Source organism: Trachypithecus francoisi, unplaced genomic scaffold, assembly GCF_009764315.1.
Source record: "Trachypithecus francoisi isolate TF-2019V2 unplaced genomic scaffold, Tfra_2.0 Lachesis_group11, whole genome shotgun sequence".
NCBI lineage: Eukaryota > Metazoa > Chordata > Mammalia > Primates > Cercopithecidae > Trachypithecus > Trachypithecus francoisi.
This window is the reverse complement of record NW_022681456.1, coordinates 85,624,474-85,649,395: the sequence shown is the minus strand read 5'-3', so window position 1 is coordinate 85,649,395 and position 24,922 is coordinate 85,624,474. Positions and strand designations below refer to the sequence as shown.

Below are 24,922 nucleotides of genomic sequence, written 5' to 3'. Positions count from 1 at the left end.
GTCTTAGAGACTATTTCATCTCTGGTCAGTTAGGGAATTAGGAGAGATTTGAGTCTTACCAGAGAAAACTGGCCCCAGAATTTGGGCCGTGATGGCATTAAAAGGAGTTAAATATTTGTCTGTCTTTGTGTTCCTCTTTGTGGGTGTGACTTCTGAGCTGGTGCAAAACAACTGTCCATAGTATTCCTGTGGCAGTCCAATGCTGCTTTCATCGCTACCTCTCCACCTCTCAAATCACCATCCATTGGCAGTAGCCCCACTTTTTCATCACTACCCCTACTCATTCTGCCCTGAGGCGGTTTTGGGAGCTATTTATTTATTTAGTTATTTACTGATACAGACGGAGTCTAGCTCTCACCCAGGCTGGAGGGCAGTGGCGGGATCTCAGCTCACTGCATCCTCTGCCGCCCAGGTTCAAGCAATTCTCCTGAGTCAGCTCCTGAGTAGCTGGGATTATAGGCACCCACCACCGCGACCGGCTGATTTTTGTATTTTTAGTAGAGACGAGGTTTTACCATCTCGGCCAGGCTGGTCTTGAACTCCTAACCTTGTGATCCACCTGCCAGGGCCTCCCAAAGTGGTGTGAGCCACGGCGCCCAGCCTCTTAGGAGCTATTTTTAAGGATCTCCTGCTCTCCAGCCTGGCCTGGCTGAATCTCTCTCTGAATCTCTTCTTTCCAGGTTTATGGATCACTCTATTCTCAATGACAGAACCTTCAGTCTGTATTAAGAAGATATGGCTGCAGAAAGACAAGATGAATTGTGGCAAGAGTGCAAAGAGGGGGAAAGAAGGAGGTTTCCCAGTTCTGATGGCTGACTAGTGGGAGGAGGAGATGGAGAAAGCAGAGTACACAGATTGGACTAAAAGTTGCTTGTGTGCACGGCGGGAGCTGTGGGGTCAGGGTGGGAGTGATTCCAGTGTCCAGGTTGTTATGAGAGCTGGTGTGTGGGAGATTCCTGAACGAGCCAGACCTTGGAGTGAGAAGTCTGTGAGGTGCCAAGGCACTGGAAAGAACCACAGGCCTCATGCGTGGCAGGGGCCACACACAAATCTGGGAAGGCACATACTGGAGCTCATGAAGCTGAAAGGCCTTGAGTAGTCACACTCTCTGAAGATACTGCAGCTTCTCCTTAGCAGGGAGAAAGCCAGAGGAAGTCCTCTGACCACACATGAGAGGCCCACAGACCCCTGGGGCAGGAGGTTGCCCCCTACACCAGGCTTTGTCACTTGTGACCCACCCAGGGCCCAGAACAGCTACAGAGAACAGGGAATTTTACAAAGAGTTTGATTTTATTGATATTTAAATATATTAAATATTTCACTGAAATACATGGTACACCATCCTCCCTCACCCCCACAGTGGTTACATTACAAAACCAAAGCCCATGGCCTCCCATCTCCTGACTCCTCCACCAACTGGGTGAGGAAAGGGGCAATGGTTGCCCAGGGGAAGGGCATGGCTGGCACTGTGGTACGGGGAGCCAGGGTGTGAACAGGCCCTCCCACCTGGCAAAAAGCAGAGACAAGCCACCCAAGGCTGAGGTCTTCCCACTCTGATCTACTTATACCCTCACCCCTACCCCATGGCACCAAGTAGTCTCTTCCTATCCCTTCCTATCCAGGGATATGGCTGGGGGCAGGGGAGTAGATTTTCTGTCTGGAAAAACAAGTCTTTTCCCCTCCTTCAGCCATGACTAATGAAGTACCTGATGGCCCATTTGGTTGACGCATGAAGATGCCCAAGGGAGGCAGTACCCAGAAACCAGGCCTCCACAGGGAGCTGGTGTCAGAGGGGCATGAGGAGGGGCAAGTGCACTGCCTGCCCCTTCCACTCCCAAACCCAGCAACTCTGGAAACCCTTCTCCTCTGCCTCTCTAGTCATTTCCAAGACAAAGTGATCTTCAAGCAAAATTCAGGCTAGTGCCTTTGGCTTAAATAGGTACAGACAGAGAAACTAAGGGACCAACAAATTCAGGCCACAGTCAAGGAGGTTGGAGGGAAAGGGGTAAAAGGAAGGCAAACATAGGAAGGGAATCTAGAGTTCAACCTCCTAACCCTTCTGCCAGCCCTCAAGGTTTCACAAGGGGCTGGGGAGCCAGAAACATGCTAGATTCAGGCTGAAGGCTGGAGAAAGCCAAGTTTAAGGTTTCTTCCCCACCCCGTAGTACCAGTATCCGGGTCCTCAGAGGGATTCCATGCTACCCCAGCCCCAAAGCATACCATGTCCCAGGACACTATCTGGGGAAGCCAGGAAATTCCTGAGCCTCTGTCCATCAAACCCCAGACAGTTTAAGTGCTGGCATGGAGCACTGGGGCTCAAGCAAGCGCTTGGGTCCCTGCCACAGACAGGGAGAGTCATGCTGCACACATGGCCCCCAAACGGCACTTAGGGATTTGGCACAAAAAGGACTCCTCTCCCTCCTTTTGCTAGCACACCCCATCCCACTCCTGTGTAATCTGGGCATCTCTCTACATCCCCTGAAATAGGAAACCCTGCTTTATTCCCAGAGGACAGAGGCCCACAGGAGAGAGGCAACCTGGGGTGGAGAGCTGAGGAGCAGGAGCACAAGGACTCACACAGACCTGGAAAACAGATATGCACACAAAGACCAACATGCACACACAGTTACACAAACACACAGGCCCTCCCCAACGCCAGAGACTTGGGAGGGCAGGTTTGGGATCAGGGTCATCTTTCTCCATGCCCTGACCCTTTTCTATTTGGCAACAGAAGAGGGAGAGATGCTCCATGCCCCCTTGCCAGTAGACAGCAAGAGAGCACTGGGGCAGAGTGACCTGATCTGGACCCCATTGGGGTCCTCAGATCAGAGTCTGGCACTGCCCCAGCCCTGGCCTGCCTGCTCTTTGGCACCTGCAGGTGAACTTCCAGCTCCTGACCTGATATCCCCACACACAGGCTTGCTCTCTGAGCATTTTCACAGTACCAGTGAGGCCAGACGCCCCGTTCCCTGGAGCGTGCAGAAACTGGGGCTAAATCTAAGCTCTCAGAGGTCCCTTTGTTCCCCTTTGGGGACAGATTGTGGGACTAGAATTTGGCACATGGAAACATTCTCCTGAAATATGGCCAAAGCTGGCTCCCCAGAGCATCTCCCTCCTCTGCTCTGTGCCTAGGAGGGACACCTGGCTGGGGTGGGGAAGTGCCCAGGACCAGTGCTGGGGACGCAGGTATTGCAAAGGCAAGCATGGAATAGGCACTCCTCATGCCTGTCTTTGTACAAAATATTGTACAAAATATTCCCAGGAAAAAAGAGGGAAAAGAAGGGCCCAGCCCTGAACCTGCTGCCCAGACAGACAGGGAAGGGTAGGCATGGCAAGCTGCCATTTTAATCCCTCAGGCAAGAGGCCTCCTTCTGCTTCTGCTACTGACCCCTCCCCTGCTCCCAAAAGCTGGAAGATTGGAGAGGGAACAGCCCTACCCCAAGTAAGAAGGAAAGTCACTTGCATAATCCTCTTGGTAGGTAGCCCCTTGTTTTCCAGCTTGAGGGTAGACGAGCATGATCCAAGCACAGCCTGCTGGGATGTTCCCTTTTGTGGTTAGCAGGGTCTGGAGGCTCAGTGCCCCCTGCCACAGCTCCACCCAGCGAGCACAGAGTCCACTCAATGCCCACCTTGATCCCTTCAGCTGAATTTGTGGCTGGGTCCTGCTAACTGCTAGGGCCCCCATTGAGGAAGTAGGTGGTCATCTCCCCCTTGCCCTTCACCTTGACCACCCCTCGACACTCCAGCTGGTAGCCCTTGGCAGCTAGAACCTGGTACAGGTCCGTGGTCACCTGGGGGAGTGGGAGGGGAGCCCGCTTAGCCTGGAATCCTTCCTGCTGCATTTGCAGGGGCCCAGGGGTTCTCTAGTCAGGCTAGCTCCCTTCCCCCAACCCCCACCCCACCATACACAGAACACTAGCCACCCTACCCCTGTCCTAGCAGACTGCAGAGGCACCGTAGAAGCCCTCTGGGCCCACCTGCCTCCCAGCCCCTGCTCATATTCCCCTCACCTGGATTCGGTCGGGGACCCCCGTGCTGTCCATACGACTAGAGACATTCACTGTGTTCCCCCAGATGTCATACTGCGGCTTCCGAGCCCCAATGACACCTGCCACGACTGGGCCCATGTTCAGCCCTGAGGTGGGGAGAACAGCAAGAGACTAGAGCATGCTCCAGGGTAAACCCAGGGAGATATCCCACCTCCTGGAACAGGTAGAAGGACCCAGAGAAAAAAATGGAAAAAGGACAAGTCTCCTGGTTGTAAAAAACAATCTAGTTCAAGACCAGCCTGGCCAACATGGTGAAACCCCATCTCTACAAAAAAATATAAAAATTAGCTGGGCATGGTGGTACACGCCTGTAGTCCCAGCTACTGAGGAGGCTGAGGTGGGAGAACAGATTGATTGATTGAGCCTGGGAGTTGATGCTGCAGGGAGCTGTGATTGTGCCACAGCACTCTAGCCTGGTGACAGAGCAAATCCCCGTCTCAAAAAAAAAAACCCCAAAAAACAAACAAAAACACCCGAAGACCTGAGCACCTCAGTTTAGGAGCTCCCCTGAGTCAAGGCAGCCATGCTATAACAGTAATCTCCTGAATGCCTGTTCCATGTCAACCACTCTAGTAAGCATTTTACATGGCTTCATCCTTTCTTTTTCTTCTTTTTGAGATGGAGTCTTGCTCTGTTGCCCAGGATGGAGTACAGTGGCACGATCTCGGCTCACTGCAACCTCTGCCTCCCAGAATCAAGAGATTCTCCTGCCTCAGCCTCCTGAGTAGCTGGGATTACAGACACGTACCACCACGCCCAGCTAATTTGTTTGTTTGTTTGTTTTTTGAGACGTAGTCTTGCTCTGTCGCCCAGGCTAGAGTGCAATGCTGCGATCTCGGCTCACTGCAATCTCCGCCTCCCGGGTTCACGCCATTCTTCTGTCTCAGCCTCCCAAGTAGCTGGGACTGCAGGCGCCCACCACCATGCCCGGATAATTTTTTGTATTTTTAGTAGAGATGGGGTTTCACCATGTTAGCCAGGATGGTCTTGATCTCCTGACCTTATGAGCCACCCGCCTCGGTCTTCCAAAGTGCTGGGATTACAGGCGTGAGCCACTGCGCCCGGCCCTATTTTTTTTTTTTAAGTAGAGACAGGGTTCCACTATGTTGGCCAAGCTAGTCTTGAACTCCTGACCTCATCATCTGCCCATCTCAGCCTCCCAAAGTGCTGGGATTACAGGCATGAGCCACTGCGCCCCGCCTGGCTTCATCCTTTTAACACCTCTAAAAGGTAGGTATTTTTATCCCCATTTTATAGATAAGGTAACTGAAGCTTAGAGAAGTTAGAAGACTTCTCAAATAAGCCAGTAAATGGAACAGCCAGAATTCAAACCAGATAGTCTGACTCCCATCCACCGGTTCATTTGAGAGGAAGTACCTCTTATCGGACTGGTCACAAATAAGGGCAGAAGTATTCAAGTTTAGATAAACGTGATTTTTAATCCCAGCTCTGCCACTTACTAGTTGTTTGACCTTGGGCAAGTTATTTAATCTGACAGTCAGTCTGTATCCAATGAAAGGGGATAGTAATATCAGTATTAAAGTATGCTCAAAAATGTCTAGGACAGTGCCTAATGATCTCTGTTCTTTTTTTTTTTTTTGAGACGGAGTCTGGCTCTGTTGCCCAGGCTGGAGTGCAGTGGCTGGATCTCAGCTCACTGCAAGCTCCGCCTCCTGGGCTTACGCCATTCTCCTGCCTCAGCCTCCCGAGTAGCTGGGACTACAGGCGCCCGCCAACTCGCCCAGCTAGTTTTTTGTATTTTTTTTAGTAGAGACGGGGTTTCACCGTGTTAGCCAGGATGGTCTCGATCTCCTGACCTCATGATCCGCCCATGTCGGCCTCCCAAAGTGCTGGGATTACAGGCTTGAGCCACCGCACCCGGCCTGATCTCTGTTCTTAATATCAGACTTGATATAGGAGGTCAGAGGGAAGAAAACCCCACAGGAGCCCTGATGGGAAATCTGTGATCACATCCCCAGCCTATAATCCCAGCTTCAACCAGAAACAGTCCTGGGAAAACCCGCCAAGCAATCAAGCCCTCTTACCAATCTTCATCTGGAAATTGTTGAAGGAGTGCTCATTGATGTGCTTCATCTGCTCCATGAGCCGCATGGCGTAGTCAGCCAGGGCAGTGATGTGGGAGCGGCCCACCTGATCGTAGGTGCTGGCGTTCAGCCCTGAGGCAGCCATGTAGGTGCTACCAATTGTCTTGATCTTTTCCAGCTGCCGGAACCGCTCCTCGCTGATGATCTGAACAACACATGGGGACCTGGCTGTCAAGGCAAAGACCCCAAACCCAGCCCTGCCCCAACACTCATTTCTTGCCTCGCCTTGCCTCCCTTGCCCACTTCCCTGTCTCAAGAGCCCCCTTCCAGCTGCTGCTATCAGTGTAAGACTGACGAGCTGGGAAAACAGGCCCCCTAGGACTCCAGGCAGGACTTGGGCATACAGCTTAAGAAGGTCTCTCCCGTAGCTCACTCACAGAACACAGACACACAGGTGGGATATTAAGCAATTTCTCCAATCCTCACCTTCCGGGATACTGAGTCCCAGGATGAGCAAGTGACCTCCCTCCAGAACAGTGAACAGCCCATTCCTGACCTGGATGTTCAGGACACTACCTCACATTTTGCTTCAATTTTCTCTATTCAGAGGACCATCTTGCTTGGCTGGTCTCATGAGGTTCTGTCCACAGACCATTGCCTTCTTCTTCAGTGACATCCACCTGGTACCTATCTTATCCCCCTACAGATCAAGTCCTCCCCTGCTCCCCAACAATGATGACCCTGCCCCACTAGGGCTGACCCCCTTGATGCCTTTGACACCTTCATGGGTTCTTTTTTTTTTTTTTTTTTTTTTTTTGAGACGGAGTCTCACTCTGTTGCCCAGGCTGGAGTGCAGTGGCGCAATCTCGGCTCACTGCAAGCTCCGCCTCCCGGGTTCATGCCATTCTCCTGCCTCAGCCTCCAGAGTAGCTGGGACTACAGGCGCCCGCCACCTTTAGTAGAGCTGGGGTTTCACCGTGTTAGCCAAGATGGTCTCGATCTCCTAACCTCATAATCTGCCCACCTCAGCCTCCCAAAGTGCTGGGATTACAGGTATGAGCCACCGCGCCTGGCCCCTTCATGGGTTCTTACCCCTACCTCCACTATGCCTGCCCTTACCCCTACCCCTGATGCCTCTGAGTCCCATCAAATCTCTCTTTATCTTCCCAGTGCCACTCGCCCCTTCCAATCCCTGGTCTCCAAGTCCCCCCAATTCTCTGCCAGCACCAGCCAACTGGACAAGTACCTCATCAAAGTCAGCGATGATCTCGTTGAGCAGCCGCAGGCACTCGACACCCTCATTGTTTGCCTCCAGCTCCACATAGAACTCAGAGAAGTTGGCAATGGAGGCAAACATAACAGCCACACACTCACACGACTGATAGTAGAGTTCATCATTGCGGCGCTCCCGGGCCAGGAAGTGGGCGGCCACGTCCTTGGGCAGAATGTTATGCAGCAGCCTCCGGTTGTATGCCTGTAGCTCCTCCATCTCCTCCTTCTCCCCTGTTGCCTGTGGACACCACACCCATCACCCATTGCCCGACATTCACAAGGGGTGGGTGTGGTGGCCAAGGATTGGAAGTGGGGGTCAGAGGGAATCACATAGAGGAAGAAAGGCACGTACAGATGAGGCCTAAAGAACAGGCAAAGGGGTAAAGGGGGCAGGTACAGGATGGGGCAAGGAGGAAGGGATGGGCACAGAGAAGGCATGAAACCAGGGTGGGCCTAGGGGCGGCCTGAGGCTTAGCCAGCTAGCAGGAGATACGTTTCTGGCCTGGCCCAGGCTCCACCCCTAGGTTCCTCCTCTTCCCCCAAAGGCCCACTCGGTCACCTGTAGTTTCCAGAGGAAGTCTAGGCGGGCAGTGGACTCCACCTGCTGAGCATGCAGATACAGCGCCAGCGCAAACACCAGCAGAATCACAGGGGTCATATATTTGAGGGCCACCCTCCCTGCAGCTGGACTAAGGATAAGCAGAGACACGCTTGGTGTCTGAAGGAGGCATCTAATGGCCCTACCCTTTGCTGCCTCGGAGCCCTCACTTACCAGTCCAGCCCATCAAAGGTCTCATTGGAAGAAGCCCTGGCAAGAGGAGAGAAGAGACAAAGTCATCAGTGCTTCCTGGGTTGCTGGGTGGGCACATGGAAGGGGAGATACAGACTGCATTTACTAAGCACATACTAGAAATCAGGCATTGGGCCAGGGCTTTTACTTACATTAATTAACTCATTAAGAGTAGAGGTTAAGAAAACCTCTACTCTTAGAGACTCCTCTACTTACCAGCTATGTGACCTGAGACAAGTCGTTTAACTCTCTGAGCCTCCTTCCCCATCAGTACAACAGGGATCGGATTTAAATAATGTATGTAAAAGGCTTAGCACAGTTCCTGCCATACAGTAAGCCTTCCATAAATGTCAGTTACTATAATCTTTACAACTACTCTGTGATTTAGGTGACAGTGCCATTTTACAGATGAGGAAATTGAGGCTCAGAGAAGCTAACTCACCTGTCTAAGGTCACACAGCTAATGAGCAGCAGAGCAGGGATTCAAACCCAGCAGACACCAGAGGCTTTTTCTACTACAACAAGCTACGGCCACATATCAAAGGAATGGGGTTTTGCAGGGGAAAAGCCAGTGTGATGTCCCAGGCAAAGCCCCCAAGCAGGAGTCAGAAGCTTTGGTTCCTAGCCAGAGCCCTGCCACCAAGCAGCTGTATGTCCTATGGGTGGTTAAGATGGTGGATGTGAAAGCACCATGCAAATACAAGAGGGAATTTTTTTTTTTTTTTTTTTTAATGTCTAGCCTAAAGACACAAGGATTTCCAGGACTGGGGTTTCCTTGGGGTAACTATTTGGGGTCACATGCTGGGAACTCCTCCATCTCCTCCCTTTCCCCTACAGGGGAGTTGTGGCATTCCAAGAGCACAAGGGGCCTGGGCACCAGAGAGGCTCACAGTGACCCAGCAAGGTCAGGGAAGTTCCTGGGGTATTAAAGGACCTGAGAATAAACTCACAAGCCATGGATGCCAAGCAGTAGGTCATAGTTGTCAAAGATGGTGGCTGGGGGACCCAGCAGAAGCAGCACCAAATAGATGAGCCCCAAGACAAAGACCATGGCCAACTTCCCGATGCTGCTGATGTGCAGGAAGACAGAGCTGGCCAAGAGACTCAGCAGCACGCTCCCGATGAAGTACTGCGGGGGGCAGAGGCAGCACTGGGTGAAGGCAGAGGCCACAGCACCCTTGGGCAGGGAGAGCCCTGCACTCTCCTGCCTGACCTAACCTTTTTGCCACACCCCTCAAACCCCCATATCCTCCACCTTCCATGTCCAGCCCCTACACCACACCAGGGCCCCTGGTTGCTCCTAGTGTGGGAGACTCTGGTGAGTTCCTGGGTCCCCAGCACCCATCACCAGGTCTGGCACAGAAGGGCCAATGTCTGTGCCAGGACAGCCCCCCCACCGCCTGAGCACTGCTTGAACACCTCAGGGAAGCTGCAGGTGGGCGTGGTGCCCTCACACAGGGGAGCATCCAGGCCCAGAGAGTAATTGAGCTGCTGCAGGTGGCAGGCAGTGATGTCAGCAGGTGTTAAATTCAGCATCCGGGCTGCACAGGTCCGTATGGGGGTGTGATTACAGGTGAACTGCAAAAGTAGAGGGGTATATCAGGATAGCCAAGGAGGGGAAGGGTTGCAAGGTACCTGGTGAAGCCATGTACCCTGCCCTGGGCTATGCCCAGGTACCTTATACCCCATGGGCCTTAGTACTGACTCAGAGATGACAAGAGGTTGGGAGAACAAGGAGGGAGAACTGGAGTTAACCTTGCCCTATTCTGGGAGGGGGCTCCCTGAGGGCAGAAAATATGTCCTATTACCCTCTGTACCCCCAGTGTCCAGGACAGTGCTTGGCACAGAGCGGAGGTGGGAGAATTCCCACTGGACCCTTACCATGTTGGCAATGGCAGAAGTAAACACAAGCAGGACGGAAAAGATGCCAACTGCGGTGCTATGTGCCCGTGAGCGAACGATGCTGCGGGACAGATGTTGCAGGGCCTTAGGGAACAGCTAGAGGAATCAAGAGACGAAGAGTTGAAGGTTGTATCAGCCAAGGAGGAAGGCCAACCAGGGATGGGGCCCAGTGGAACAGGCATGGCCTTCTCCTCCCTCTCGCCATGTGACCTCCTCCCTGTCTGGAGTCCAGCCTGCCCTCCCAACAGCCTCAGAAGTCCCCCTACGTACAGAACCACAGGAGTACACGGCACAGATCAGCACGGTGACCAGCAGCAGCAGGAAGATGCTGGCATAGATCCCAAGCATCAAGATGGAGCTGGGGCAGAACAGGGCCAGAAAAATCATTTAATTCTGGAAGACCTGGGCATTCTTGTCCCACCCTCTGGAACAAGCAGGGATGCAGGCTCCAGGGATTGTGGGCTCGTGTGGGTATGTAGGAAGCTTCTGGGAAGCGGTGGAGAAGAGAGAAGCTAAGAGAGGAAGGGCAGGACTCTCACTGTGGGAAGATGAGAAGCTGGATGAAGCAGATGAAGCAGAAGACCAACAGGGCACAGGCAACGTAGGCTCCGAAGCGGGGATCCACCTTCCGGGAGTACTGAGGGAGAGGAGGCTGAGCTGGGTGCTGGGCCCTCCCTAAGGAAGGCAGGGACAGCAAGGACAGGGCACTACCAGGCATCTCAACACGGAGGAGATGCAGTTGGCCCAACTGACGAAATCCCCACCCTGCTCTGTGGTCCCTTCTCCATGCCCCAGAAACACCTGTGCCCTCACCTGTGCTCAGCCTTCCCTGCCACGACCTGCCCCTCCCCCAGCCCTTGTCCTTCTGCCCTGTATCCCTGAAACCTTCTTCTCAAGATCCTCTCTCTGGAAGGTGAGCAGAAACCGGCGCACATGGTCCTTCCGCAGCTGATCAATGCTGCGGGCATCGATGGCACGGCTCAGGAACTCATCCACCTCATCTTCAGGGTTCAGGGCATCTTGGGTGCCCCGGCTAAGGGCAGGAGACATGGCTTCACCAGATGCATGGACATGGCCACGTGAGAAACAATGAAAGGAAAGGTACGGGCAGCACCCAAGGGAGGGAGGGAGAGCTGGGGTGTGGCTCCTGCTCACATACAACACACCTAAAGTCAGGGAAAAGGAGGATTTTGGCTCCCCCCAGCCCCATCCCAGGGTGCAAGTGCCTTCTCCCTCAATAACCTGACTTACTTGTCTTTGCTGGAATCATCAATGCCCTGGAGAAAGGGACAGAGTGTGGAGTGAGGTGAAGGGCCAACAACCTTCATCTCTGCAGCCTCTTCTCCCACCCCAACACTGTGCTGAGGGTGTCCCCACCATATCTTCTGGGGGCACTGGGACCCCTGAGATGAAATCTTCCCACTGCCCCAACACCAGAAAGCATACATGGAAATGACAGTCACAAGAAGAAAGGACAGGGTCAGGGACACTGAGGGAGCCAAGAAAAAGAGGCCCTAGGTCTGGTGCTGAGGGCCCCTCACCATCTGGCGGAAGGCCTTGGAGTCCTTGGTCCGGGAAAAGGCACGATCAGGCACCCAGCGCGGCATCAGCCCTTCCGTGGAGTTGGCCCGAGTCCGCTGCAGCTTGGCCAGCATGGCCTTCTCCTCTTTCTGTGTGGGCAGCATGGGCACAGGCTCAGAAGAGGGGCCCAGAGAAGGCCTTGGCCTGCTCCTCCCCATTTGTCCCTCTTCCTGCTCCCCTGCCCTCAGCCCTGCCCTGGCCCTGACCCGTTTCTGGCTGGCGCCCAGGATGAGGAAAGTCTCAATGTGCTGCTCCTTGAGGTATGCGTTGCGCTCGCCACCACGGCCTGGCTCCACCTCGTAGTCCCCGTTCAGGTACTGCAGTGTTGCCCGAGTGATGTGGATGCGGCTGTACGTGGCCAAGAGGGTGAGACCCTGGCTGTCCCACCTTGCTCCCATACCCCACCACCTGGGCCCCCCTACTCACCCAGCCCGGCCTCCTGCCTCCATGTGGTTGGCCAGGGTCACATCATTGGACCACACATCGAACTGCCATTTCCGCAAGCCAAGGACACCGCAGTGCACACGCCCGCTGTGGATGCCCACGCGCATGTTCACATTCACACCTGTCACCTCACGTACCAGCCTGGGAGGATGCAGCCCCAGATCAGCTCCTGGCAGTCTTCCCCTCCCCCAGCCCACAGCCCAGGCCCTTCACTCCCCTCAGGGCCCAGTGGGCAAGGACAGACCCAGATGCAGGGGACAGGAGCACAGCCTTGGTTGGACATGAGCAGAAGGCTGCATGGGGCTCAAGGACAAATGTTAGGGCTGTGTTCACCAGCAGGGGCCCAGCAGCATCTTGTGGAACTGAGCTAGGAGAAGAGGAATCACTGTTATCCCCTCTGGCCTGCACAGATGGCATTCCCTCTAGCCCAGCTCCCCTACTGCACAGGCTCTCCCCGCCCCATCTCGGCTGGCTGGGAGTCTAAGGGTCCACATGGGTCTTTGCACAGGTTGGAGAAAGATTCCCCTTCCCAGTGACAGACAGACTTCAAAGACAGAGAAACAGCCAAAACTGAGGAAATCTCCTGAGGTCTCATCAAAAAGTAGGAGCAGTCTGGGGAACCTGCAATTCCAGGAAGCCTGGGAATGGGGCACTGCTTACGAGATGGCCTCGATCATGTCTACCCCCATCTCCACACAGCAGTGGGCATGGTCGGCCCGGGCTTCCGGCAGCCCTGACACACAGTAGTAACAGTCCCCCAAGATCTTGATCCTCAGGCAGTGATTCTCCTGAATGGGAAAGAGTTGGAGGGAAGGGTAACCTTTACTCTCTTGCCCACCCAGTCTGCATGGCCCACCACCCTCGACGCACAATCTATCTGCTCCCAAATCCCCAGCTGCTGCCAGCAAAGCTATGCTCTCACCACGGTCAACACCCAGGCCCAATCCCAAGGCCCAGCACCCTCACCGCAGCCAGCTTGTCAAACCGGGCAAAGAGCTCATTCAGGGTCATGACCAGCTCCTGTGCAGTGCACTGGGATGCCAGGCTGGTGAAGCCCTCAATGTCTGCAAACAGGATGCTGTAGATGACAATAGAGAATGAACAGATCACATAGCCCTCAAAGACTTCCAGACCCCTGCCCTGCTTGGCACCCACCTACCCTCACCTTACCTGACATTGTCATGCTTCTGTATGTAGATTTTGTGGAACATCATGTCTTCTTTTTTTGTGTTGATGTCTTCTTTCATCTCCATGGCAACATGCTGGGGCAACACCGACAGCAGCAGCCGCTCCTAGCCCAGTGGTTCCAACAGGCATCACTATACTCTTGGCCTCACATCTCAATCCCCCCTGGTCTCTCCACATCACCAGAGTCCTCCCAGACTTCTCTGAAGACCTTCCCTTCTGGACTGTGGCCTGACCTTCCCCCGTCAGAGCCCCCTCTGACCACCCTCCATTAAGCCCCCAGATGTGCTCCTGTCCATGCCCTCCTTCCCTTGGACAGTACAAAACCCCAGTATCATAGGGCCTCTGTGACGCACAACCCAGGGGAACCATCACACTGTGCTCCACGGAACTGGACAAGGCAGCAAATCCAATCTGCAAGTTATGTGGGGGTGAGGTGGGGGCAGGCCCTGGCCAGGGGAGCAGTCCCACCTGCTGCCGATTCTCATGCTGCAGGTGGAGCCGGGCCTGGATGTAACCACGGGTCTCCTGAAAGGCCTGGCGCTGAGACACCTCTGCTGGATAGTGTGTGCAGATGCCAATGACGTTGGTGCAGAGGAACAGCAGCACATTGGCACCGAGCTGCAGGAGATGGTAGAGGCAGACAGTGACCATCTCCTCTGCCCACCCCCCCAAATACACACACACATTCACACAACTTACTAGGTTCTCTGAGGAAGGAAGCCAGGGTCCTGTACCCTCTCTATCCCCAAGCTACTGCCACCCCTGCAATATATCTCTCCCATGACCCACAGGACCCCAGATCCCAGCCAACTGCCTGAATCCTCCATGACTAGAAATGAGATCTTTTCACAGCTTCTGGAAGCAGAAGACCAACTAGGGCCAGGTAAGTCATGGGGCCCAGCTCTAGCACCCTGTATCTCCTGCTCCTCAAACACCCCACACGAAAGACAAATGCTGCTCCTTTTGCAGGTGCTCCTCCTTAAGGACAGCACTCAGGAGATCTGCTCTACATCCTCCTGTGAGTGACCCAGGACAAGTCACCTCCTCTCTCTTGGGTTTGCTCATCTATAACCCAAAGAGGAAGAATAAGAAGATCCCTAAAGCCTCTCCCTGACTTGACATAACTTAGTAACAATAATCACTATTGTCATTATTATTATGGTAGCTAGTTTGTTGGCTGCCTACCATGTGCCAGGATTCTGTAGGTGCCTTCTATATACTGACTAACATTTCTTTTTTTTTTTTTTTTGACAGAGCCTTGCTCTGTCACCCAGACTAGAGTGCAGTGGCCCAATCTCGGCTCACTGCAACCTCCGCCTCCCAGTTCAAGCGATTCTCCTGCCTCAGGAGTAGCTGGGATTACAGCCAACTGCCACCATGACCGGCTAATTTTTGTATATTTTTTTAGTAGAGAAGGGGTTTCACCATGTTGGTCAGGCTGGTCTTGAACTCCTGACCTCAAGTGATCCACCCGCCTCGGCCTCCCAAAGTGCTTATGGGTGTGGATTACAGGCGTAATCGACTGCGCCTGGCCCCTAACACATTTCTTAAAACTCTATGAAATAGGTAACAATATCCCATTTTAAAGGTAAGGGACTCAGGCACAGAGAAGCCAGGTAACTTCGCCAAGATCACATAGCTGTTAGTGGCTAGTGTGAGACTTGAACCCAGGACAATCAGACTCCAAATTCTGTGTCCTAATCCTACTACCTATCTAGTGCATTCCATACTGTGTAGTACATTCCAGGTTTCCAAGATTCCTACTCACTCTACTGAGTCAAGCTCTCAAGCCCAACCTCAGAGCCCTGGCTTGAGAGTCATCAATTCTACTGATACAAAGGATGCCCTCTAACTGGAGATAGGGTCCACCATGACTGGCCACCCCTCAAGGTATAACTCCCTATGACACTCGGCCCTGCCAGGCCCTAGGCCTAGGGCCTCCACCCTAGGAATGTTCAGTCCCCAATCATCATCAGTGGCATTGGCTAGAAAGCAAGGCTAAGGGAAGCTGGCCTCAGTGTTTCTGGAAACTCAGGAATTAACCTGGAGCTTGTGGCTCCACCCCAGAGTTGGATGGGGCAGGGCTCTGGTTTAAGGAGAAGGGAGGGAAACAGCAGAAGCACTTCCTGGAAGCCAGAGGTTCTGGGCTCTGCCTTGAACTAGAACTAGTCCTGCAAAATTGGGCAGGTCACTTAATCTTTAGGACCTCAGTTTCCTCTTGGGTAAAACTGAGGGGGAGGCCTGGCTCACCCCTAGCCATTTCCAGCTCCAGCCTCTGGGATGGGCCTCCTAGCTTCCCTTCCCAGTCCAGCTCACAGGCCCAGGATCAACTAGGCTGAGCTCCCCCTCCCAGCAGCAGGGGTGAAGAGAGGGGCACACTATCTCCCTTGGGGGTTTCTAAGAATAGCCCCCAGTGGGGGAGAAGGGAAGGGGGGCAAACCAGGCAACTTCCCTTCCTGGCCCCAGGAGCCCAAGAGGAAAATGTGAGTCACGGTGGAGGGAAGGGGAAGGGGGACGAGACTGAAATAACTCTGTACACACATGTCCCTATCTGACTGTGAGAAAAAATGGATGCCAGGGGACCGGAGGAGACTCCACGCTGGGCCTGGGTCACTGAGTGACACTGTTCGATGTGTCTAAGTGAGTGGGTTGGTGGGGACAAAGCCTCCTTCCTGTGACTGTGAGCAGGGTGGATCTGGGAAGGGGCTGCCCAAGTAGACGAGGAAGGAGGCCACAAACCCCACCCGTCTAGAAACCCACAGACCCAAACGGGCACAGGGAATGTTTCTCGGCCCAGAGGAAGTTGTAAGGGCAGCCCTGACCCCAAGGACTGGCACAGGGACAGCAGTGACTTTCGCTACTGCCCCAAGAATGTGCCTATCGAGACCCACTAGGTGAGGCTGTAGCCACACACTCCTGGGGAGATGGGCACAGTCCTGGCCTCCCTGGGACTGCACCTCCCCAGTCAGGCACCGGGCCTGACTCTGGGCACCATGCCAGTTGATAGTAGGGAAGAGATGCCCACCCAGCCCATGCCTGGCCAGAGAGGAAGGGGGAAAGGAGACACCACCTCTAAGCTCCTTCCCCAGGAGGGCAATCCAGCCATAAAGCCCTGGTTGAGAGCCAGCCTGGAAGAGAAGTTCTGGGGCAGAAGAACCTGGCCCTTTAAGATGTCCGATGGTGCCCTAAGGGCACTTGCTCCACAAACAAACGGGCTATAAGGTTACTTTTAAAAAGGTACATTCTGGCATGTGTTCTGGCATTCTGGCCATGTGAGGTGGCTCACTCCTGTAATCCCAGCACTTTGGGAGGCCAAGGAGGGTGGATCACGAGGCCAAGAGATCAAGACCATCCTGGCCAACATGGTGAAACCTGTCTCTACTAAAAATACAAAAATTAGCTGGGCATGGTGGCGTGGTCCTGTAGTCCCAGCTACTCGGGAGGCTGAGGCAGGAGAACTGCTTGAACCCGGGAGGTGGAGGCTGAAGTGAGCTGAGATCACACCACTGCCCGACTCCAGCCAAATGACAAAGCAAGATTCCGTCTCAAAAAAAACACACAAAAAACAGGTACGTTCTGTTCTATAGCACAGGCTGAGTGGAGAAGGGCATCATGCCAGAGAACCTAGCTTCTCACCCTGGGTTCCCCAGGCAACTTCTGTGGGTGAGGCAGGGTGGGCAACAGGCCACAAGCCCTCAAAACCTTGAGTAAGATAGCACTCTCTAGATAGGGTCCAGTGGAGGACCTGGGTGGTGTGCTGATGGCGGGGCTGTGCCTACAGCAGAGCCTGAAGGACCTGGCCTCTGCTCCCTGGGCAGGGGGGTAACATGAGATGGCAGATCCACAAACTAACATCTCTCTTAAAGAGACTTCCCAGAAACCCTTCACTGGGTACCATGCCTTCCAGCACTCCCCACACCTCCCTGCCCCCAGGTGTGAACACTGCCCAGTCGGGTTCTACTCCACTCTAGGAAAGGGTGGGGCCCCAACAGCAACATGAGCTAGATGCTATTTTTATCCCAGCTTTGCAGACTGGGAAACTAAGGCTGGGAGAGGTGAGGCTAGTTGTCTAAGATCCCACAGAGAAGAATACAGCCCATTGGATAAGCAGGTCAGCCTACAGCCACTCCACACGGAGCCGTGGAGTCCCACCTCACACACACTTGGAGCCTGGAGGCAGGAACAGGCATGGACTGAGAACCTCAAGGAAAGGCGGCCAGGCCCCTGGTGCCCAGCATGGGGAAGGTGGGATACGATCAGACTTAATGTTCCTCTCTTCAACAGTCCAACCCCATTCAAACTACATCCAGCCCAGAGAGAACTGACCCCAGCTCTTCACCTTCCCTGTCCTCCCAGAAGTGGCCTTGGTCCAGGAAAAGAGGGGATTCCTCCCTTGCTGACAACATCCAAAACCTGCTCTATACCTCCAGATCACCACCTAGAGCTGCTCTCCATGGATGGCATCAGCACCTGATTCTCCGATGTCACCTTGCTAACAGAGATGCTAAAGCCTGGACACAGCCTGCACTGCCTTTTGAGCCCCACCACGGCCCTGGGGCTATATACCACACCCCTGCCTCCAGCTCCACATTCTGTCTCTACAGACCACTATTTCAGACGGCTAAAGAGCCGGAGACTGGGGCACATGGTGACAGAGTTCAGGCTTGGGTCCTGGGGCCCTCCCTCCCATCAGCAGTGCCTTCTACCCCAGATCCCACGTGGAGGCGGACCCCTGAACCCTGGCCTCCCACCTCCTGCTCCTCTTCCCAGATACAGCCAGACATCTCTGCATCCAGCTTCCACCCATGACTCACCCGCCCTTCCTCACTAAGCCCCCACCTGCTTATGAGGTGAGAAATTCCCCACTTGCTGCCCTCTGTCCCTACCTCCCTGGCCACCTACCTGCTTCCAGAGGAAGGCGTCACCACGGTTAAGTTGCCAGGCCAAGATCAAATGCAGGGTGGAGAGGCCCAGGCCGCTGAGGACCGCAGCCCGCATGCGGATGGGGAGGAGCGTGTAGGCGATGTAGACGAAGAACACAGGGCACCAGAGGCCCGCAGAGGGGCTGCGTGGGTCTGCTGCGAGGGCGCCTCCGACCTGCACTGCCGCCAGGATGCCCAGCACCACGTAGCTCACCACCCACATGGAGTCCTGGCGGAAGCTATGCCGGTTACACACCACCATGAGCCCCAGGAACAGGGCGGCGGCGCAGGCCAGCAGGGCCACATAGGCAGGCTGAGGGCGGGCGGGCGCCGCGTGGAAAGCCAGCAGCACCGCCGTGAGCAGCACCAGCACCGCCATCAGCAGCGTCAGGCTGCTCTGGTTCATCTGGAAGAAGTACCGCTGGTACAGGCGCTCCAGCTTGGCCGAACGGAACTGCTTCGACTGGAACACCTGCACCAGACGGCGCCAGCAGGATCGCCCACTCCTGGGCACCGCGTCGGGCGCCACCTCAGCTGTCCCGCCCACTGTCGTTGTCACCTCGGTGTCCTCAAAGCCCAGGGCCACTGCCCGCAGCCCCAGCTCCTTGCCCTTGCCTGGGCCGCCCCTCCGGATGAAGGCGTCATCCTGCCAGGGGCACCGAGGGGGGCCCGCAGGGGTGGGGCTGGGTGGCTCTGCATCCCGGAGGCAGCTCATATAGCGGGGCGTGCAGAAGCCACCTGCCCGAGTGCCACAGCGCCGTGAACGCTTCTGCCCATTGCGTTCACCCCAGGCTGTTTTCCGTTCATCCACTTTAGGGACCAGGAGGCCACTAAACCATGACATGTTGCTGGTAGGGAAGGAAGGAGATAGTATTAGAGACCATCCAATAGTAGCGGTATTAATACCACCGTCACAGCCACTGCCACCACCACTAGTAGCTCATTACCTAAGCACTTCCCACTGACAAGTTATGAGTTTCATCGTCATACAATTATTTGGATGTAGGCAACAAGGGTATCCCCATTCAACATGTGAGAAATCAAGACACAGTGAGGAAAAGAAACTTTCCCAAGGCCAGGCACAGTGGCTCACACCTGTAATCCCAGCACTTTGGGAGGCCCTGGCAGGTGGATCTCAAGGTCAGAAATTCAAGACCAGCCTGGCCAAGATGGTGAAACCTCGTCTCTACTAAAAATACAAAAATTAGCCGGGCACAGTGGCGGGTGCCTGTAATCCCAGCAAATCGGGAGCTAAGGCAGGAGAATTGCTTGAACCCGGGTGGCAGAGGTTGCAGTGAGCTGAGATCACAGCACTGCACTCCAGCCTAGGTGACAGAGTGAGACCCCATCTCAAAAAATAATTAAATAAAAATTAGCCTGGTGTGGTGGTGTACACCTACAGACCAGGCCATTCAGGAGGCTAAGGCGGGAGGATTGCCTGGGCCCAGGCAGTGGAGGCTGCAGTAAGCCAGGATTGTGCGCCACTGAACTCCAGCCTGGGCAACAGCCACAGTCTGAAAAAAAAGGAAAAAAAATGGATGGAAGGAAGGAAGGAAAGAAAAAAGGAGGGAGGGAGGGAGGGAAGGAGGGAAGGGTGGGAAAGAAAAGAAGAAAGACTTGCCCAAAGATCCAGCAGCCACATAAGTGAGAGAACCAAGATTCTAAACCAGATTTGTCTGACCCCAAAGCCAGTATACTTGAAAATTTCCCTAAAAGGCACTGATTTGTTGGTGGTCACAAACTCAAGTGCCCAAATCAATGAGTGATGCAGCTTATGGTTCAGAGCTAGGAGGAAGAGTTCATACCCTGTGCACTGGGCAAGCACCACCCAGCAGCTGTAGACTGTTGCCAGTGCGTCCCGATCTGATTTTTCTCAACAGAAGCAGAAGAAAAAATATGCTTTTTGTTTGTTTGTTTGTTTGAGACGGAGTCTCGCTCTGTCGTACAGGCTGGAGTGCAGTGGCAAGCTCTTGGCTCACTGCAAGCTCTGCCTCCTGGGTTCACACCATTCTCCTGCCTCAGCCTCCTGAGTAGCTGGGACTATAGGCACCCGTCACCACGCCTGGCTAATTTTTTCTATTTTTTGTAGAGATGGGGTTTCACCATGTTTGCCAGGATAGTCTCGATCTCCTGACCTCGTGAACCGCCACCAGCTAACAGTGATAATCCTAAGGCTCTTCAGCTTCCTCACTGCACCACAGTCATAGGAACCTCTTTGCTGTTTCCCAGCACACCCCGCACAGGCCAGCCTGGGACCTCAGTCCCTGCTGTTCCCTCTGTCTGGAACAAGAGCTCCTCCAGGTCACATCCCAAATGTCCCCTTATCAGTGAGGCTCTCTCTGACCACCCTATTAAAATAGCAACCCCTTTTCCTGGAGCTCTCTATCTTTTTCCCAGCTTTATGCTTTTTCTCCATAGCTCGAATCAGCAACCGCCATTCTATATATTTTTCTTATGTGTTCATTTTCTGTCTCTCCTGACTGGAATGTCAGCTCTATGAAGGCAAGGATTTTGACCTGCTGTGCTCACTGCCATATCCACAACCCTTAGAAGGACCTAAACAAGTGTTTATTGAGGCTGGGTGTGGTGGCTCACACCTGTAATCCTAGCATTTTGGGAGGCTGAGGCGAGTGGATCACCTGAGGTCAGGAGTTCGAGACCAGCCTGACCAACATGGTGAAAACCCATCTCTACTAAAAGTACAAAATTATCCAGGAGTGGTGGCGGGCGCCTATAATCCCAACTACTCGGGAGGCTGAGGTGAGAGAATTGCTTGAATCTGGGAGGCGGCAGATGCAGTGAGCTAAGATCACGCCATTGCACTCCAGCTTGGGCAATAAGAGCGAAACTCCATCTCAAAAAATAAAATAATATTAAATGTTCATTGAGTAGATGGATGACTAGATGGATGGATGAATGATATTCCATGCACTTTCTCCATGCTTTAAACTGTTCAAGATCTTTTCACATCCCTAATTCCATCTGATCTTCACCAAAACTCTGAGAAACTAGTCCTGTGGCCCCCTGGGGCACAAGACAGACTTGAAAGGAAAAATATATATAAACAAAAACTGATGTCCATGGCAGTTTTATATGGTTGGCCCAAGTTATAGAGATCATGGTAACCAAATCAGTCCCAGATCCCACATTTCCTGGAGGAAATGCCATTAACTGAGGTGGGAGGACTCCATGATGATACCTTTAGTGTGACTCCTGGCTGAGCCCAGGTCAGAATAAGATGAGGCTGAAAGCACTGTCATCCATGCATACCTGTGTCCCCACCAGGGCCACACTCCTCTACGCTCACAGAGTACCCTGAGGGGTCCCTTGTACTCAAACCTGCTGAACTAACAGCACTAACATTTGTACTCACTAGGGGACAGGATGGAGGAATACCCAGCACTTGCCACAGGTGGCCACAGAATGAGAGCTCAAGCCAGATGCGCAGCACTCAAAGCAGACACCCAGGGACCCACAAGCAGAAGGCAGGCTGGGAATTCTCCACATACCCCAAAACTCCCATCCCTGGGTCACCCTCAGCCAAGTTCTGTCGGCATCCCTTCTCCTATATCCCACAGAGCAGTATGTCCTTCGACCTCCTTTTGTTTTTTTGTTTAAGACGGAGTCTCACCCTGCCCCACCCAAGCTGGAGTGCAGTGGCACAATCTTGGCTCACTGCAACCTCCGCCTCCCGGGTTCAAGCAATTCTCCTGCCTCAGCCTCCCCAGTAGCTGAGATTACAGGCACCTGCCACCATGCCCAGCTAATTTCTGTATTTTCAATACAGATAGGGTTTCACCATGTTGGCCAGGCTGGTCTCGAACTCCTGACCTCAGGTGATCTGCCTGCCTTGGCCTCCCAAAGTGCTGGGATTACAGGCATGAGTCACCATGCCTGGCCCCTTCAACCTCTTAACATCACCAACAGCACCATCTGGAAGGACGGATCAGGAATACAAGACTTTTGGTCAGGCTGGTATTTGGAAAAGGTCACCAAAGAAAGCCTGGCTCTTCAAAATACTTCATTAGAAGCATGATCTTTGGCATGAGACCAGGTTCTAAACCTTAGTGTGATTATTTGCTAGCCGCACTGCCTTGGGCAAGTTATTTAACCTCTCTGTGTCAGTACCTTCATCTGTAAAATGGAAATAATAATTGTCCTCTGGAAAGAATCTAATAATGCCTGTCATGAAGTACACACTTGAAAAATATTAGTTCTTCTCCTCACTCGACAACATTTTAAACCCAAATCTCTGTCAGCGTCAAGAGATGGAAAGATGAGAAATTCATGAGCAAGAACACACGTCTTTCTAGCCAGTCAGATGCCTGGTTCTATCAGTCCCTGTGTCCTTGGCTGTTAGTCCCCAGAGCTGCTGGAGACAGAGCTCAGAGTGAGCAGGTTTCCCACCACCATCCAGCACCCTACAACATTTTGCTTCAGCCTCCCCTCATTCACCAGACCCCTTCCCTGTTCTTATCTCCCCCCACCCCCACCACTGGCCCAGACCTGTTCCCACAGGACTAGTTTCTGGCCAGGTTCCCAGCCCCCTGGAAACACATCCTAGCATCTGGCTCATACCCACAGAGAAAGGGGCAGACACTATCCAGGAGAATGCATGACCCTCCCAGGAACACTCCGACTCCCTAAGGGGATAGCTTCAGAGCTGTGTAATTGTCCAACCAACTGCAACCATCCCACTCTGGGCTCCACTCCAGGCACTGCCCATCCCCGAGAACTTGCTGGCCTCCCAGCATTTCTGGCACCCCATGCCAGACTAGTATGGCAGGGAACAGGGGAGAGCACTGTTCCAAGCCACAAAACTCTATATGGTCCCCCAACCCACTTTGTCCAGCAACCCATCACTATGAGAGCCCTGGGAGCACAGACCACCTCCCTCCTCCCCAGATTCAGGCTCCTAAGCCTTGTGCCTCTGACCTCCTCCTTCCCTGAGTGTTGGTCCATTTGCTCTGTCACAGACCTGCTGCTCTTCACACCACTGGCTTCCACAGCCGGAGCCATGTCCCATTCAGCCTGGCAGGCCCAGGCTCAGTCCCAGAACTCAAGTCCCTCCCAAACCCTGATCAGGCTGAGACCAGAGTTTGGAACCCGCCAAGGCCAAGGCCCAGCCCTAAGGATGGCTCTGCCTACTGCCTTGCCAAGTCTTCCTGGCCACCTCCTGTCTATCCCATCCCCAGGGCCCATCTGCCCCTGCCCTCCTTGGCAAAAGGAGGCTCCAGGGGATTTAAAACGACTTCAGAAAGTTCATGGCAAGAGGCACTGCCCAGGCAGGGCCCAGCAGTGCCAGCACCACCCACCATACTGGGACGTGGGCCTCAATTCTTCAATTCTGGGCCTTTCCAGATGTAGAGGAGACTACCCAGGGCCTGTATCTGTCAGTCCAGTGACCGCTGCCGCCTTCTCCCATCCCCAGTCCTCGCTCTTCCTAAAGATTACAAAGGGCTCCCACATCAAGCCTTACTGTGCAGCCCCCACCAGGTCCCTCCAGCTCACAGGGGTAGTCTGGTAAGGGGAGGATATGGGCAAAGAGCCTCCTACGCCTGATTCCACCTCTACCCTTTCAGTAGAGCCCAAGAGTCTGCTTTGAATAAGTCAGCTCCCCTGCCCACCCTGCAGCAGGCCTTGGGGGATGTGGGGAGCCGACCCCACCCCTTTCATTCCCAAGGTTTGGGCTGAGGGGAAGGAGAGGGACTCCCGCAGACAGAGGGCATCCCTCCTTCTGCCCAGGCCGGTTCCTCTCCCCTAAATGGAATCTCCCCCAAACTCGGAGACTCACCCCACAGCCCCACAGCAAAAAACTCAGGCCAGCCCCTCCCCCAGTACGTGCCAGGTCCTCCTGGCCTCCGGGCAAGCCTGGAACTCGCCCCGTGGAGGGAGGCCGGCGGCGGGCGACGCGGGTGGCCAGCGCCGGACCTAGGAGACCTCGATCCCACTGCCTCCATGACTTCCCTTTGCCAACCCCGACTCCCTCGGGCAACCCGCCAAACACTGCCGAGACGACCCGTCCCAGGCTTCGGCGCCCCCACCCATAAACTGCTATTGGGAGCCGCTCGGGAGTGTTCCAATCCTGGAGCCCCGGGAGCCCGGGCGGTCACTTCCCCAGCCCTCCGCGCGCTCACCTGCCGGCCAGTCTCGGCGCCTGCCCCGGGCCCCCGCCCCGCCGCCCCCGCGGGCTCCGGCCGGCCGGCCGGCCGTCCCGCGGTCCTTCTCCGAGCCCGCGCGTCCTGGCCGTCCCGCCCGCCGTCCGCCGTCCGCCCGGCCCTCGCCCCCTCCCGAGCTGTCCAGCGCAGCCGCCCTCTACCCCGGATCCAGAAGTCCCCTCCCCGCTGGCTCCCGGACTCCCCGCCTTAAAGGCACAAGCTCCTTTTGTCTGGGCACCCCCCTCCCCCTCCCCAGAAGCGGGGGCCGAGTCGCCCACTCCCCTTCCTAGTAGCGGGGTAGGGGCGCAGGAGGCCAAATAATGGGACCTCTCCCTCTGCGCGCCCCCTCCTCTCCTCCGGCCGCTTCCTCCCCCAGTCCTGAGAAGACAAGCGGCTACTGTTCTGGGATCAAGACCCCGGGGGGAGGGGACCTCGCAGCCCGGTCCCCTTCCCTTCACCCCGGCCGCCTCCTCCTTCATTCCTCTCCCGCCCTCACCCCGGGGGTCCCCAAGCGCGCCCGCAAACCCACCTCTCACGGCTACATCCCCTGCCCCGCCCACCAAGGGTCCCC

The 24,922-nt window shown here is 54.6% G+C and overlaps 2 protein-coding genes across 4 annotated transcripts in view; one reads left to right on the top strand and one right to left on the bottom strand.

The window, feature by feature from the left end:
• The window catches only part of TEX49 (testis expressed 49), a 33,445-nt gene extending 30,822 nt beyond the window's left edge, over positions 1-2,623 (top strand). The window contains exon 4 of the mRNA XM_033222248.1: positions 681-2,623. Coding sequence (XP_033078139.1) covers positions 681-729 — 49 coding nt within the window. The 3' untranslated portion in view covers positions 730-2,623. The remainder of the gene's footprint in view (positions 1-680) is intronic.
• On the bottom strand, positions 1,272-24,922 carry ADCY6 (adenylate cyclase 6). 3 transcript variants are annotated; one of them, XM_033222247.1, is made up of 22 exons: positions 24,881-24,922; positions 18,174-19,041; positions 13,740-13,889; positions 13,254-13,375; positions 13,050-13,161; positions 12,744-12,871; positions 12,066-12,224; positions 11,846-11,987; positions 11,600-11,728; positions 11,310-11,335; positions 10,944-11,091; positions 10,598-10,695; positions 10,329-10,416; positions 10,038-10,154; positions 9,576-9,734; positions 9,107-9,285; positions 8,139-8,174; positions 7,926-8,055; positions 7,341-7,604; positions 6,095-6,299; positions 4,011-4,135; positions 1,272-3,791 (listed from the first exon to the last, which is right to left on the bottom strand). In XM_033222247.1, exons 2-22 carry the CDS (start codon positions 19,035-19,037, stop codon positions 3,666-3,668), a joined length of 3,507 nt encoding a protein of 1,168 aa, XP_033078138.1. In that variant the 5' UTR covers positions 19,038-19,041; positions 24,881-24,922; the 3' UTR covers positions 1,272-3,665. The 3 variants fall into 3 exon arrangements, 2 of the variants coding, with proteins under 2 accessions (XP_033078138.1, XP_033078137.1); XM_033222246.1 differs by lacking the exon at positions 24,881-24,922 and adding an exon at positions 24,331-24,505; XR_004439928.1 differs by lacking the exon at positions 24,881-24,922 and adding an exon at positions 24,331-24,461 and having other exon boundaries at positions 3,659-3,791; positions 7,926-8,050.

Bases quoted from the DNA above. Each gene is read 5' to 3' on its own strand.
- ADCY6 (XM_033222247.1), bottom strand. From the start codon at position 19,037: ATGTCATGGTTTAGTGGCCTCCTGGTCCCTAAAGTGGATGAACGGAAA. The intron at 10,155-10,328 runs GTACGTAGGGGG...TGATTCCTCTAG, and splicing joins CCGTGTACTCCTGTGGTTCT to CTGTTCCCTAAGGCCCTGCA. The intron at 8,056-8,138 runs GTAAGTGAGGGC...GCTTATCCTTAG, and splicing joins ACCTTTGATGGGCTGGACTG to TCCAGCTGCAGGGAGGGTGG.